This window comes from Zosterops lateralis, assembly GCF_965231275.1.
Source record: "Zosterops lateralis genome assembly, chromosome: 1".
In the NCBI taxonomy this organism is placed as follows: domain Eukaryota; kingdom Metazoa; phylum Chordata; class Aves; order Passeriformes; family Zosteropidae; genus Zosterops; species Zosterops lateralis.
The window spans coordinates 70,738,477-70,753,638 of NC_139762.1; the positions used below are offsets into that span (position 1 = coordinate 70,738,477).

General features: G+C 38.5%; 1 protein-coding gene across 1 annotated transcript in view; it reads left to right on the forward strand.

Moving 5' to 3' along the window:
* The window catches only part of PIGN (phosphatidylinositol glycan anchor biosynthesis class N), a 98,804-nt gene that overhangs the window by 40,092 nt on the left and 43,550 nt on the right, over positions 1-15,162 (forward strand). Inside the window, exons 10-12 of the mRNA XM_083859599.1 lie at positions 859-918; positions 2,033-2,125; positions 3,829-3,884. Of these exons, the coding sequence (XP_083715725.1) occupies positions 859-918; positions 2,033-2,125; positions 3,829-3,884 (209 nt within the window). The remainder of the gene's footprint in view (positions 1-858; positions 919-2,032; positions 2,126-3,828; positions 3,885-15,162) is intronic.

The window sequence follows — 15,162 nt, forward strand, 5'->3', positions numbered from 1 at the left end:
TTTTGAGACTGTATAGAAGAGTCTTGAGTATTACTTTGTCCTGGATAATGGAGTTCCCAAAGACAGAGCCTTTGTCCTATAGTACAGATGGGACAATGGGTAAAAAAAGCAAATGAGACTCCTAATTATCATTACACTCCAAGTGTATTGTTCTCTGCAAATAATGGTTTGGAGTCTGCTCAGTGGATCCGAGGCTGGTGCAGTGCCTGTGGTTTCAGTGTAGTTTCTTTAGATTTATGCAGGCAAATCAAAGGATTTTGGTGTATAGTTTTATATTCAAAGAAAACATAAACCTGGTAAGAGGCAATGTTTATTATCACAAGCAGAAGGAAATGATGACTTATGTGGTGTAGATTGAAAGGCCTTTTTGAGGGCTGACTGGACATTAAAAAACTGCAGAAACTCCCTCTGGAGGGGAGAAGGTGAGTAATCTGTGCTGTGGAGGCATGGGATAAAGAATGTTGTGAAAAGCAGTATATCCAGTATACTGCCTAAAACTGTAAATAGAAATTAGTTCTTTTGGTCATATAAATAGTCATAAAAAGTGGTATGCCTCTCTGAGTGCAGTAAAGGAGGTTCTGAATTCCTGCAAATAAATACTGGCATGGTTATATTTGCTTTTTAAACAAAATGTATTTTTTGAAGCTTGATAAGCAGTAGAGCTTCACATTTTGAATCTAATCATGCCATGACTACTGGAAACTAAAAAACCAAAAAAAACTATAAAGGAGAGTTGTGTGTATAGCTTGGCAATAATACATAATTACCTTTTGCAAATGCAGATATGTTAAAATTAAGCTAAATTTATTAGCTCTAGAGGCTGAAACTGTTAAAATGGGATTGCTTCTGTTTGCACAGGCTGATATAGCACCACTGATGGCTTCCCTTATCGGTGTGCCTTTCCCCCTGAACTCTGTGGTAAGAAGTACAAATGTTTTTCTACGTTATAAAATTTTATCTGTTCACCATAGAAGAAGAGGTGTTGGGGACAAGACTTGAGGTGTGTGAGGAAAAGGATTACAGATTTGTAAAAGTGATTGGGTGTGAAGACTGCCTGTAGTTTTAATTTTGTGTGTGTATCTTTAGTTTAGAGTACAAATTAAATCTTTTTATATGTTGTATAGGGCTTTTTATTGGGAAGGCAGCTGGTCCATTTGTAATCTGCAACTTTATACTCTTGAGCTATATAAAATGTTTTTGTTACTTTGTTTTTAGGGATGGTAAAAATTCAATATAGTTTGAATAATACATGATTTTGATCACTAAAGCTGAGCCTGTAAACAAGCCAGTTCTGACAATTTAATATTCAATTTTTTCTTGATTAAACCAGTACTTTCTTCAGATGTTATCATGTGCCTCTAACTTAGAGAACAGCAAGATGACTTTCTCTTTTAATTTCTCTCATGTATTATTACATAGTCCAAAAGTTGCCTCATAGATATCTAATTGACAATTAGCATTTCATTAATGTGCTGTCATGCTGCTAGTTTCACATACAAAACACCTATTTAAAGCATATTTTTAAAAAATATTTCTTCTGGAGACTCTGTCCCAGGGATTGTCCCCCTGTCCTCCCCTCACTCCTGGTTTTGTGAGGAAAGCTGCCCAACATAGGGTGGCATGGGAACTGCTCCTTTTCCTAACACAAGTACTGGATTGAATTAGGTCCAGGTGAGGCTTTTGGGTGGAAGACTTTTAGGGTCATCAAAAATGACTTCCGATTAGAGGTTGAGTTTATATTATTTTGTAGTATATAGTTTAGTACAACTTTTGTTATTTATGTTTTTTTATATTCCTGTAGAAGCTGAGATATTACAGACAATCCCTGTGATGTTGCAAATCTGTGTGAGAAGAGTATTTTTCAAAGGAATTACATAGTTATTTCAGCTACATTCATTCAGTTACATGAGTTATTTAATGAGTAATTTGAAGTATTCTTACTGCTTATTTGGCCAGCGATTCAGTTAAAGAGAAATTCCTGTTATTTCATTTAATTTTTTTAAAACTGATTATGTGTATTTTTCTTCCTCAGGGAACTCTGCCTCTGGAGTATCTGAACAGTAGTGCTCTTTTCAAAGCAGAGAGCATGTTTACCAATGCTGTTCAGATTCTTGAGCAATTTAAGGTACTAAACATATGGTAAAAAAGCCCAACTTACTTGGATAATAGTTGTTGCTATGTGTAAAATAATTGTATGGCTTATCCTATATGTAGTGTGCTAAATTGAAAGGATGAAAATTGAATGCACATTCATTTGATTGAATAGCTGTGAGACTTATCTGAAGAAGTTTGCAAGACTTTAATAAACAGGTTTGGTTGGTTTTTTGTAAGAAGAAAGAATTAGTTTTTTCTTGCTTCTTAACAAAAATGTTGCCTTTCATTGGTATTAATATAAACCTGCTTGCAGTATCTAGGTAGAATCCGAATGCTGGGGAAGGGAAATAATGCCTTTGCAATGGGGGCTGGGAGACAAGGCCTTAAATCAGGGTCAGTGCACAAACAGATCAGAAAGGGAATGGGCTCCTGTGCATTAAAGGAATTAAATTAAAGGCCTAATTAACTTTTAGCTAATGCTGTTATATCTGTTGTTTTGGTTTGCAAGTGTTCAGCTCTGGCTTCTGTCTTGAGTCATTTAATATTGGGTATTACATTATGAGAACATGAATGGTCCAAACAAAAAAGTTCTGTTTGACTAAGCAGTGGAGTGAGAAACTGTCCAAAATCCCAGTTTTGGCAAGGCATAGAAATGCTCTGAGGGAAAACCATCCTCCACAGACAGAGGCTGAGACACAAACTGTTATCCTGTCTGGAAATTCATGTCATGGTAGTAAAACAATGAACTAGCATGAGATGACCTGCACGAGATTAGCACCTTCAGTATCTTCTGGCCCTTTGTGAATGCCAGGTTCACAAAGGTGTGGATACCAGGGTGGCAGTGTCAGCAGCAGAATCAATGTCAAAAATGTGGTAGAGAGCTGGCATGTAACAGGGAAAGTGACTGGTGGGGTTGGACGTGAAGTTTGAAACATGCTGATATCACCTCTGCTTTAAGAATTAAGGATGACTCGGATCTATTTCAGTTAAATTGGCATCTTGGAGATTGTTTAAAAAATGCAGTAGTTCTGCTTCTGCTTTCCTTTGAGCTTTCTGTTGTTCTGTTGTTCTGTAGTGCTAGGTTATTGTTGTTCTTTTTGGCTTGTTTTTAGCATTGTATTGGAATGATCCTGTCTGAATTTGTTTTTTTTTTTCTCTGCTAAGGCGGAAGTAGCGCACTGGCTTAGATATGCCAAGGGGATTTTTACTTTTCCTGTGATGGACTGATCTGACCACAGTTTGTGCTCCCTGGAGATGATGTTATCTTGGATGAATAGGATGAAATGTATGGGTTGCTGCTTCCAACCATCAGGCTTTACAAATAATATGCTTAGGAAGTTCCAGCACTGCTTTGGTAGTGTTTGCTGCAGTGTACTGGTGGCTGTCTGGCATAAATGGTGCTGGTTTCATTGAGGGAAGTGGTCACTACAGCCTAGTAGCACTTCTAGCCATATCTTCCTTTTGTCCTGCAAACTGTAGAAGTCCTTCTGAGAAAAGCAGTGGCTGGAGCATGGTTTATATTATTTACTTTAGAGCAGGTCTGAGTTTCCAGGAACTCAGAGGAGTTGTGCACCCTGGAATATAACACCCAGTTTCATGGACAGCATATTGATAGTGTGTCTTCATTCTTTTTCCAAAGTCTTAGAAATCTGTGACTTTTTGTAGTTTAATTCCTGATACAATTTTTAGTCCTGTTGCAACTTGCATGTAATGATTTAATGCTCTTTTATGCAGGTTAAGATGAGTCAGAAAAAGGAAACTACATTGTCATTTCTGTTCACACCATTCAAGTAAGTATCTGTAAAAACTATGTATATTTTACCTGATAGTTTCTTATCACTTACTTTGGTATTTCAGTGAGCTGCAACAACACATTTGTGTCTTAAGTATTTTTTTAGATGGTTGTGTTTATCTGACTGAGACTTTGCACTAGAACTCTATGCAATTAACTGCTACTTCTCACCAGAACTTAAGGATAGATTTATTTTTTAAAATTTATTCCTTACATTTAATTTTCCATTAAGGGTTATTTGTCTTAAGCTTTTTTTGACAGTATAGCTATATAGATTTCACAGTAATTTTTACTGATTTTTAAATTATTTTTTTGCTATGGATTTTTCAGCATTCTTTGGGAGGTACAATCTATTCATTCATATGTATGTAAAAGTTGAACTAAGAATTTTCTTCTGTGATTTACATTCTAATGAAGAATAAATAAAATGCATCCAGAAAGGAACCTTACAATGTTTAGCATTTGTGTTGCCTAGTCTTAGTGTTTGCAGGACTATGGAGGAGTCTTAGTAGTGATTTGTGTTATCTGGGAACTCTCTTCTAGTGTATGGAACAGTTACTGCTCCCCTCACCCTTCTGTCTTACCTAATTAAAACTGCTTTTTCATTTTCCTTTCTTCTGTAAAGGTTTTTGAAAGCTTTGCCACGGGTGCATGTGATAATGTTCAGTTCTGTTTGCAGTTTGTGGAGTGCTCCAAAAATGCCTTGTCACCAAGAGCAGCTGTTTTCCTTTGGGAAATAGAACTGATGTTAATTAAGATCTTTAAATCATAGCAACAGTAAAAAGTACTTGAGTCGCTTCCTGAGAAGTATGTTTATTGTCAAGGATGATTGCTGGCTGTCTGAACAAACAATTGCTGTGTTATTTTATACCTCTAGCTCCTTCAAAGGGAAAGGTTCAAGACAGTCTGTGAGACAAAAGTCCAGTTAATTTTGGGCACAAAATGAATCCTTTAGAACAAATTCTGAGTAAGAGTGACAGCTGCATTATCAAAGAATTTACTGATCTGTGTGAAATAAAATGCCCCTATGGAAAGGATGGCCAGTCATCTTTGATAAATGACTATTAGTTTCATTTCACAGCTCTTTCAATTTTACCTTTCCTTGAGAAATAAGACTGATTCTTTAAAATAGGATGTACTTTTCTTAATGCTGTATTTATCTTTAAAGGAACTAAGTATTACCAATTCCTTTATGGATTGCTGTTTTTCCTGTTCATGTTGGATTGTTTTAAGTGGAAATGCCAGAGACATTTATCACTTTGAAGCTGCAAGTAAAACTTGGTATAAACATATTGTTACTTTGGTATGGTCCACTGCAAAAAATAAGGGTTTTTTCTTTACATACTCTTCAATTTTCTGGATCAAAATTTGGATTAATAGTTGTTTCAGGAAAGGTTTTTATTAGAGACCAATATAATTCCTTAGATGTGTGAATGTTATGAGTGGAGTGATGCACCTTGCTTATCAGAGAGAAGTAATAACTATTTCACAGTATTTGATAGTAAATGTGATAGTGGCTAGTAAGATTCAGTGGCAAGGTACACTTGATTATTTACTGTGTAGAGGATGGGTCAGAAAAAACTGTCATGGAGACCTTCCTGTTGAGTTGTGAGACTCTGAAAAGACCCTCTTTCATTCTAACATCCTTCTCAGAGGGAGTTTAGGTGCAGCTGGGTCCAGACTTAGTCCCAGACTTGGTCAGTGGTTTGTGTCTAAAGGATTATATGTGCACGAACAAAGCTTTGTGTTAGTTAGCTGAGATTCTAAGTTTGACATGCTGTTAAGCACTTGCCAAGGGTCTGTTGTGGCAAGAAATCTGTCAACCTTGAGGAGCAGCCAGTGGGGGTGAGGGAGGCACAATGAATTGCCTAACAGGAATGCTGTGGGGGGGTGAAGATTTTTTTTATTGCTTCGAGATGATGCTGTTTATTCAAGCTAGGAAAGCAGAAAAAGACTCATACCATGGATGTTCACACACAATAAACGCTCACCTACAGTGTGCTGGGAGTAGTTTGGCCAAATTCTGATTGTTCTTCATGGCTCTCCCTCATTTTTGAAACTTGGTTCATGCGGAAGCTGCTAAGGAGTCTTGTCCAACCTCTTGCTAATAGTTGGGATGAAGTGATTGAACACAAACTTACTTTTAAACTGTTGAATAGCTTCCTAGTGCTCCAACTTGCAGGAACCAAAGGAAGACCAAAGGTGGTTTTAGGCATGACCTTTGTGTAGATCCATCTGCTCTTTCACAGGGCGATAAATGAATGTGTGTGCAGTGAACACAAGCCTGAACTTCAGCTGCAGGTGCATGATCTGATGCATTAGTATAAGGCAAACCACATCTGTTCTTCACAAATTGTGCTTGAGTCTGAATGAGGAGAGGGAATGGAATGTATCCCCTTCTGCTGTCTTTGGTGAGATGCTTTTTTGGTGGTAGATAAAAGGGTGTAGAAGGGTGTGGTTACTTTTTCAGGGGGAGTTAAAAATGCAAAAGTAGGGACACCTACCTCCTGTCTGGAGCAGGAGAAGCCTTGATGTGCTGTGCTACATTTCAGAGTAACTGGTAATTGTATGGAGGTTGTGTTCTGCAATTCTGCATATTGGAAGTTGTCAGCCCAGGTTTAATGTCAGATTTGACCCCTGATCTGTATTAACTTATGGTTGGCCTTACCTGCTGCTGCAGCTGAGCACAGTTCTGTGCTGTGTCCTGCACTACTGTCTTTTCATTCAGATACAAATAAATTCTCTGCTCATTTTCAGTTGTTGTACAAAGGAATTATACTCTTTTTTTAATCCCTCTGGTGCCTGAAATATGTAACTTGAAGCTCAAAAAGTATGTTCCAGCATATAATGCTTTTTTTCCTTCATAGTTTATTGGAGGTTAGTGAAGTGTAATTCATGTCTGAAGTGCTTTGAGATCATGAAGTTATGTAGCAAAATTTAAATATTTTGTTGGTGACTCTTACAGATTTTGTTCTATTTCAGCAACTTGGTGACCTGAAAATGAACAAAGATATCTCTAAGAACTGAATTTCTTAAATTATTTAGACATGTAGTGGAATAAAGTCTGTATAATAGAAATGTAGATACCAGCTCTGGAAAAAATCTGTCTAGAATTTCAGATGGAGACGTTCTGGTTTTAGAGGTGGAATTACTAATGAATATGTAGTTTTCAAAATAGGGGAGAGGGAGGATATATTCACAAACAATGTGTTCTGTAGAAATTGCAACTTAACAGACTTAAAACAAACTTAACCTGGACTTAATTTTTCAGTCAGAAATAGCATTAAAAGGTTTGTTTTAATATTCTGAGGGGAAAATCCTATTTTCTAGTTTGATTTTTGGGTGTTCATGGCTTCAGCTGCAATGACTCAAAAACTAGTTTGAGTTTTATGTTGAATATATTGCACCAAAAGCATTAGGGTAGTACACACACACATATATATCTGGATAAAATAAGCCTATTTTTAAACTGTTGGCAACAGAGGAAGAATATTGAATTGTTATAAAGTTTCTGATTTCCAGAGGGAATCTTATCCCTAGCAGAAGTGTGGCTGGCACAGTGGACAGGAAATGAAGGAGGCCAGTAGAGATGTGCCCTTTCCTACTTGTATCTAAATTGCATCTCTCTCTTAAATCCATCTGTCAGGTGTATCATGATGAGGAGGATGGAGCTGCTCATTGTGTTATGTGATAGAAACTTCAATAGTGTCTACCTGACCAGGCTTGAGGTGGGTTAGAGTTTGGATAGCTCTATCTCTTAATTAGGATGTGTCTGGCTGCCAGGAATGCCTTTTTTGCTTTATCACAGTTCCTTCATCAAGGAACAGATCTGGGTAGAAGTGTATTTTGAGGCCACTTGTGAAACTGTTGAGAAAACATTTCAGAAACTCACCTCCAAGTGTTGGATTCTGCAAGGCAAGGTGAATATCTTGCTGATATTAGATACTTATCTGTGGCTCCAGTTGGATATATGAAAGAAGTTACTATCTGAAATTTGTTTCCTTCTCACTTCCTTTCTCTCCCTACATTTTTTTCCCCAATTACAAAAGGCATATTTTCAAAAACCATTTGCTTAGCAAAATCAGAGGCTTTTCTCAGAATTCTGAGAAGAAAAGCACAATGCTTTGACCTTTATGTGTAAGAAAAAGAGGTGCCAAGATACCAGATGCTTTGAAGGAAGTGAGAGGACAAATTTGAAGACTGCTGACAGAGGAAAACTGATGTCCAGGATAGTGAACTATCTTAGCTTTCTGACCATTTGATGTACCTTAGGGCAACTGCCAAGCTGGCACAGCTCAAAGATGAGTGTGCCAAGGGGCCAGATGCTACTGTTGCAAAATCATTCCCAAAGTTGGCATCTCTGGCCTGTGGAAGTAATCCTACAAGAAGTATCAGAAGGGGATAGTGTGGTGTGGTGAGTAAATGGTGCATTGATGTTGCCCTAAAATCTGCATAACCAATCAGTGCAATTTTATTGTCCCAACAGGTACAAGAGATTTAAAATAATAAATGATACAAAAGCACAGGAGTCCTTTTGCATAGTCCTGGTGTAGCCAATGCTTTCAGGGATGGTTCTGCTTCTGGCTGTTCAGGGTCTGGTGCCTCACAGTAAGATGGCAGGAGCAGTAGTTTAAGAACCACCATACAGAAAAAAGTCCAAGAGAAGAACAGCTGAAGTATAATCAGCGCTTGCTTACTGCTAGCTGTGCTTTTTTTATTGAAGGTCTTGAAGTTTTTATCGATAATGGTTGGGTTTTTTTATCAGGAAGTAGAAACTTGACTTTAAATAAGATACTGAGCTGTCTTCTCATATATGAAAAATTCCATACCACCTTATGCTGCATTTTTGAAGTAACCTAATTGTCTGAATACTACATATTAATCATACCAGGTAATTATTTTGTGCGCATAATCAAGTTATAACTTGCAATTTATATAGACAGTCACTGCATTTTTAATGTGCAGTGTACAGCTATTAAATAAAAATGTACTTCTCACCATATGAAAATGTAACTCTTCCTTTGCTCTATCCTTTAGTATGAATTGAGATGTAGCTCCCTTAAACATTTGTATGGATTTGGTGCAAGAAAGTATCAATCATGTAGAGACTGAGTCTTTCCACATAATTGCACATTATGTATTTTGTCAGTGATAGAAAAGAAAATAGAGTGTAGAGTGTCTTTGAAGATTATAGAAACTTCAAAAAACTGCCATGTGCACAAATACCTGTCTTTTCTTCCTTTCTCTGATGACTGGAGATACAGTACTACATTGTTCCCTCTGTTTGATGGCCTTTCAAAACTTAAATAATAGATATTCCCACAAAATTGACATTTGGATCAAAGTGAAGCAAATGATTTTTTTTCCACCACTGAGCAAGGCAGGGTCCCTTAACATGTCAGTACATCCTTTGAAACATACTGTTCTTGTTTTGTTTAAATAGATTACATTTATTGAAATAACTGATAATATGTAAGATACTTGTGATACATGTGAGAGTGCTTGCAAGAGCAAGCATTTAGTGTTGAATGCCAAGAGGAAAGGGTGAAAATATTGCAATACAGAAGGATAGTCTAATAGTGATTATTCTCCCTCCACGTTTGTTGGAGTACTTTGTGTCATCAGAGGACTTTTTATTTAGCAGAAGCACAGATTTATCCGCAAAGAGATTTCAGCCCCTTCATCCTGTGGTCAAGAATGAAAGGCCAGCAGCTTCTATCAATTCCAAGTGAACCCTGGAAAGGCAGCCCACCTTTTCCTTTCTCCACTTTGTCCCCATTGTGTTATCAGGTGTGAATCTAGGCATAAGACTGCTGCTGTGTCTGCTGGTGCAAGCTGGCCGGTGTGGGCACCTTTAGCCTGCTGGTGTTGGGAGGCAGACTGGTACTTCTCCCCTCCACCCTTGGCTTTTAGAACCTATGTATATACATCAAAAAATAGAACTGCAGTGCTATAGAGACAGAGTGCTCAAATGAAAATAATGGCTTTGTATTATTTTTTACAAAAAGCCCTCCTGATTAAATAGTAAAGGTATTATCTCTTCAGGGAGAAATCAATGCCTGTTCTTCAGCAAAAATGTCAGCCTCTCTCTCACTGGATGGGCCATGTCTGAAGCACACTGCTGCTCAGGGAGGATGCAATCCTCTTATAAGGCAGACATCCTGCTGGTCTTGAGTTTCAGCAGTGCACTCGGAAGCTTTTGGTTTGTACATGAAAAGCTAACTGGCAGCCGCTTCTGCGCAGGAGGACTGGGTGTAATTGGATTTACTATCGAATAGGAAGTAGGTAAGGTCTTTAGCAGAAGCTAAAAGGCTGGTGTAGAAGATAAAATATCACAAGATTAATGTATATTCCTCTATTTCCTTATATTATAAATCCTTTTGGCCTTTTTGTGGAACTTGTGAGGCTTTGTACAATGAAGGTGAGGGAGGATTTACAGCAGGTGATGGGGGATGGACAGGGAATGCTCTGCTCTGGCATGTGAGGTAAGGGGCAGGGCACAGGACTCCTTCTGGATCTCAGTAAGAAAAGCCCAATAACAAATAGCTTAATAAAATAGCTGTTTTAATAATATAAAATGAACAGAAGAATACAGATAGCAAGTAAATCATACATCCCTTCAGATGCTGGGTACCCATATTTGTGGAGCATTGTTTTCTGCTGGTGCCACACTGCTGGCTGTGGAGACATCCCCTTGTTTAAGTCATTCAAGCTGCTATATGATTTTCTGTCAAGAATTCAACTCTAGTGATAATTTCAACTGTCAGACAGAAAGGAGAGTCACATGAGGACTTCTTGAAGCTCTTACATACACGAGGACAGGCAGGTGATGTAATCCCTGTTACAGAGTGGGAATTGCCTGCAGGGCTCCTCTGTTCCTACCAGCTGACTGAGTCTGTCCCGTGGCCAAGGTATTTGGGCGCCACAGGTGTGGGCCTGCTTAGGGTAGGTGGATTATTGATTCCTTGATGTACAATGGTGTCCTGGTCAGGATCACTATGGGTGGTCTCTCAGCCATGTTTTGGTGGCCATGGGGCCCTGCTAGTAGGTACTTGCATAGCACAAGCTGCCTACTCTGGATGCAGCTGCTTGACAAATGGTCACTAGGGTTTAGGATGGGCGTGTAGGATTGTGGAGCAGAAGAGGAGCCGTGGTATAAATACTACATGGCCCAAACACTGCAGATACCTAGGTCCAGGTCATTGTCATAAATCATACATAAGTCATGGACATAAATCATCATGTTTTATGCAGAGGTGAGGACACACTTGCAGCATTGGTGGGGTGTTGTTATGTAGAGTCACCACATATCCCTCCCCTGTAGTATTAAAATAGAGGAGACTTTAAAAATGGTGCCTTTCTTTTTCTTCAAGGAGCTTCCACCTTCCCTGAAAAGCAATTTTGCTTTCCAAGGCTGCAGCATCATGTCCTGCTATGGCTTTCTGGACAAACCCCCTGCCCCTGGAAGATCCCTGCATCCTGCTTCTCAGTTCTGCTTTATGGGGGGCCAGAGGGACAGTTTCAGAGTGTGGCCTCCTCCCTTGTGGCCTCTGGTTCTCTGAATCTCTTGTTATAGTAGTTTACATGCAAAATATGCTGTGTCCAGCCCGGTTACCTTAATTGCTTCTCTGTTCAGTGAATTGGCAGCTGGCAGTTTAGTTGTCAGCTCCTTTTTCTCTCATCTTTGTTATTTAAAAGATTTACATAAATATCCTAAGGCACTATGCTGTTGAATATGCTACATCAGGGATTCTGATTTGTGAATATTAAAGACTATTTTAATTCCTGAGACCTGCCAGTCCAGGGTTAGAGCATTAGCAGTCAGACCATTTCCTGCGGGTTCACTGATGTCCTGCTGTCCTCCTGTGCATGTTTGTGAATCTGATGAATACAACACAGTGGAGATGTACTCACTGGCTTCTGCAATGTGGCAGTAAATATACTGTTTGCTGCCTTTGGCCTGTGGAAGTGTGTGTGTCCTCCTTTCATTTCATTATGCTTTAAAGAACAAAAACCTCAGAACTTAAAAAGAGGAGCTTCTTATTGACTTTCTTAATCCTTTTCTTTGTTTTGGAGAGCTAGCAGTACTTTTTAAGGCTTCTTAAAAGAACAAGGATAACTGAGTTGCACAGATAACTTACTACAACCCTACCTGACTAAAAATTTAACACAGGAGTCAGAAGATCCAGAAATACAAAAACCCATGTGAAATTTAGACCCTCCAAAACTGAAAATCCTGTCAGTGGAACAGCAGGAGCAAAAAGATTAGATTAAGTTGGGAAAGGGAATATTGTGGGTTCTGGGCTTTATGAAGCTGTAATAAACCCTTTAGGGTAGGTTTATGTAGAGCACATTTTCTTTTAAAAAGCATAACTTTAGTGTATTAAAACTATAGCTGTAATTTTAAAAATCTATAATCAAAATGCATCTTCTAATTATGAAAATGAAGTTTTTTAAGACTTACCCCTTTTAGCAGCTTACCTGAAAATTTTCTAGTAAACAAGTAAAATAGTATAATAGTATAGTAAAATATTCTAGTAAACAAGTAAAAGGCCATTCAAACAGATAAAGAATCACTGAGTTACCCAGCAAATTGTTTAATCTTTGAATCTTCACTCTTTGATCAAAACTAAAATGTATGCAAAGGATTGTCTCTTTATCTCATAGTATTATGTGCTTTCAGTCTTTCTTTGGCAGATACTGTAAAACAGTTCTTTCTTCTGAGAAGGCAGATTTAAAGTACTGGAATTGAACGCTTTTTAAAAATGGGAAAAAATTAGCTTTTGGACATTAAAATTCATGTAAATAGGTAATTTGGTGAGGTTCATAGAGCTATAACAGCTTTCTTTTTCCTGATTATTGCCCCAGGTAACATCATGTACTCTATATTGCACAGCAAATTCAACAGAGAAGAAATATCATGGTTCCAGACTTCGATTTTTGAAATACTTATTTGGTCAGTTTTTTCACATTTTGTTGAATGAACTCAAGTCTTTGCATCACTTGCTGTTCACTATCTTTGTGATTGTTCTCTGCTGTTGATGAAGTGGGAAGGTTTTCACTTATTCATTTTATTCTGTTCTACAAGACTGCGCACAGTCCTTTGAAAAGTAAACAGGAAACAAGAAATAGGAGAATGACAAAGTTGGGTTCGTTTGTGATTGCACTGTCATCAATATTAAGTCTCTGCACTTGCGGGTTGCTAACTGGAGTGAGTTTGTAGAACAGAAATAGGTGTGCAGTCATGTTTCTGCCACATTAATAGCGTCAAATGTAGAAAGATCTGTGTCTCTACTCTCCCGTTACCTACCTGATGCTTTCTCAGGTGCCATCCTGTTGTGCACTGGCAATGTTTGAAGGCAGCTCTTATGGGAGATTACATTTTGGAAGCCTGTTGCTGCTCTGTCTCTGTTGCTTTTGCATAGCAGCCCTTCAAAAACATCAGGCCAATCTTACATCTGCATTTTCAAGATGACATTTTGTCAGCAGTGGATCAAATTATTGCTTTGTAGATCAAAGCAGTAATAGTGGGTCCTGCGAGTACTATTTCAGCTGCTTGCAGAACTGCTGGGCCCTCTCACAGAGGGGTGTGTGGCAATAGAGTGTGAACATACTCAGCTGATTCTGGCAATTGCTGGTAATTTTCTCCCATGGGGAGAGAGCAGACAGGCCCTGGCACCTGCCCCCAGCAGTGTCTGGATTGCAGAGGCCTCAGATGCTCTGCAGGTGGTGCCCATAGGGATGGGCAACTTTATCCTGGGTGATTTATTTCAGGCTGCAAGTTATTCAGGTACTAGGAATCTTCTTTCTGAGGAAGAGGACAAGAACCTGTAGTTACTCAGCATTTTGGCTGAAGAGGTTGCTGGAGTTGTTTGGACAGTGCCAGTCTTCTGGCTCTTTTGCTGCTAACAGTTCTGGAGTTAGGAATTACATAGCAAAAAGCATGTGAGAAGCTCTACTTGATATGGTGAAGGGCACCTATACAAAATCCTATCATGCTTTCTTCAAATGGCCTTGCTCTATTGTGGCATTGTCACAGGGGTCAAGGGATGTGTGTCCATATCCTTTAGCTTTTTAGTTTTGCATCAACAGGAGGAGCTGGTGCTTTCTTCCCCATCTCCCAAATAGCCAATATGAAAAAGAAGACTGCTGAACAGCTACTTCTGATTTGCTGCTGGATAAGGGTCATAGAAATGTGATCACTATCTTTTGCAAATCTTGCCACTCTCAGAGAGTTGTAGGATGTACAGTGTTTTCTTCTTTTCTGATGGGGGGAGTGAAAAGGCTGTGATAGAAGGGTGTAGATATGCATGAGCTGACATAGTCAAGTGCGTGGAGTTTCTGGGTGTGTATAGTTAAGCAGCTGAAATGAATTTGTTTTCATCTGACTTTAAGCTAGGCAAAGATCTCAGTCTTTCTCTTTGTACATTTCATCTACAGGTCGGTGGTGCTTCCTTGACTTTCATTACTAAATCAGCAGCATTTTAAGTGTTCAGCCACTAGAGACATGAAAGGGTTACTTTTTATAGTAGAACTCCAGAAAATTTACTGTGCCAATAAAATTACCATAAATCTTTACCCAAATAAGCAGGCATAATAAAATTAACAGACTTGCAGTGGTGGATGCAGATGTATTTGCAAGGCATATCCTTCTGTTCTGGGATTTTTTATTTCATGGTTTGTCTGCAGCATGCTACCTATGCCTTGGGGATGGTAATTTCTGTAGTGTAATGATAAACAAGACTCATTGGCCAAAGAGAGATCCCTTTGACATTGCTGTGGTGAATGTACTTTATCACAGTCTTGTTGTGAATTGCTGTCAAATAGCTTAGCTTATATGAAGCATGAAGGATGTGCTGGAAAGATTAATTTTGTCAGGTATACCTATGACAAGGGTAACTAACATCTCAGAAGGGAGAGTTTACAAGCACTTGCATGATTAGCTCAATCATCTTGTTTCATAATTAATTATGTTTATTCATGGATGAAGCTGTGATTTCTGTCTGGAAACCAGGAAGTTAATCTCTGATAGCCATAATGAAAAATAAAATTACTGTTCCAGAACCACCATCATTTTCTGTGAAGAATGTAATCCTAAGTCTTTAGAATCCTGATGGTATTTTGGATGCACATCTCTTTATAATCTACATGATCATGGAGCTCTTGTTTTTTTTTTATTTCAAGTTAAAACTGATTACCACCCTTTTCAGTGCATGTGTTTTGCAATACTTTTAAGAAAAGGAGGACAGAGTTGAGTCCACTGACTGAATTCTTTG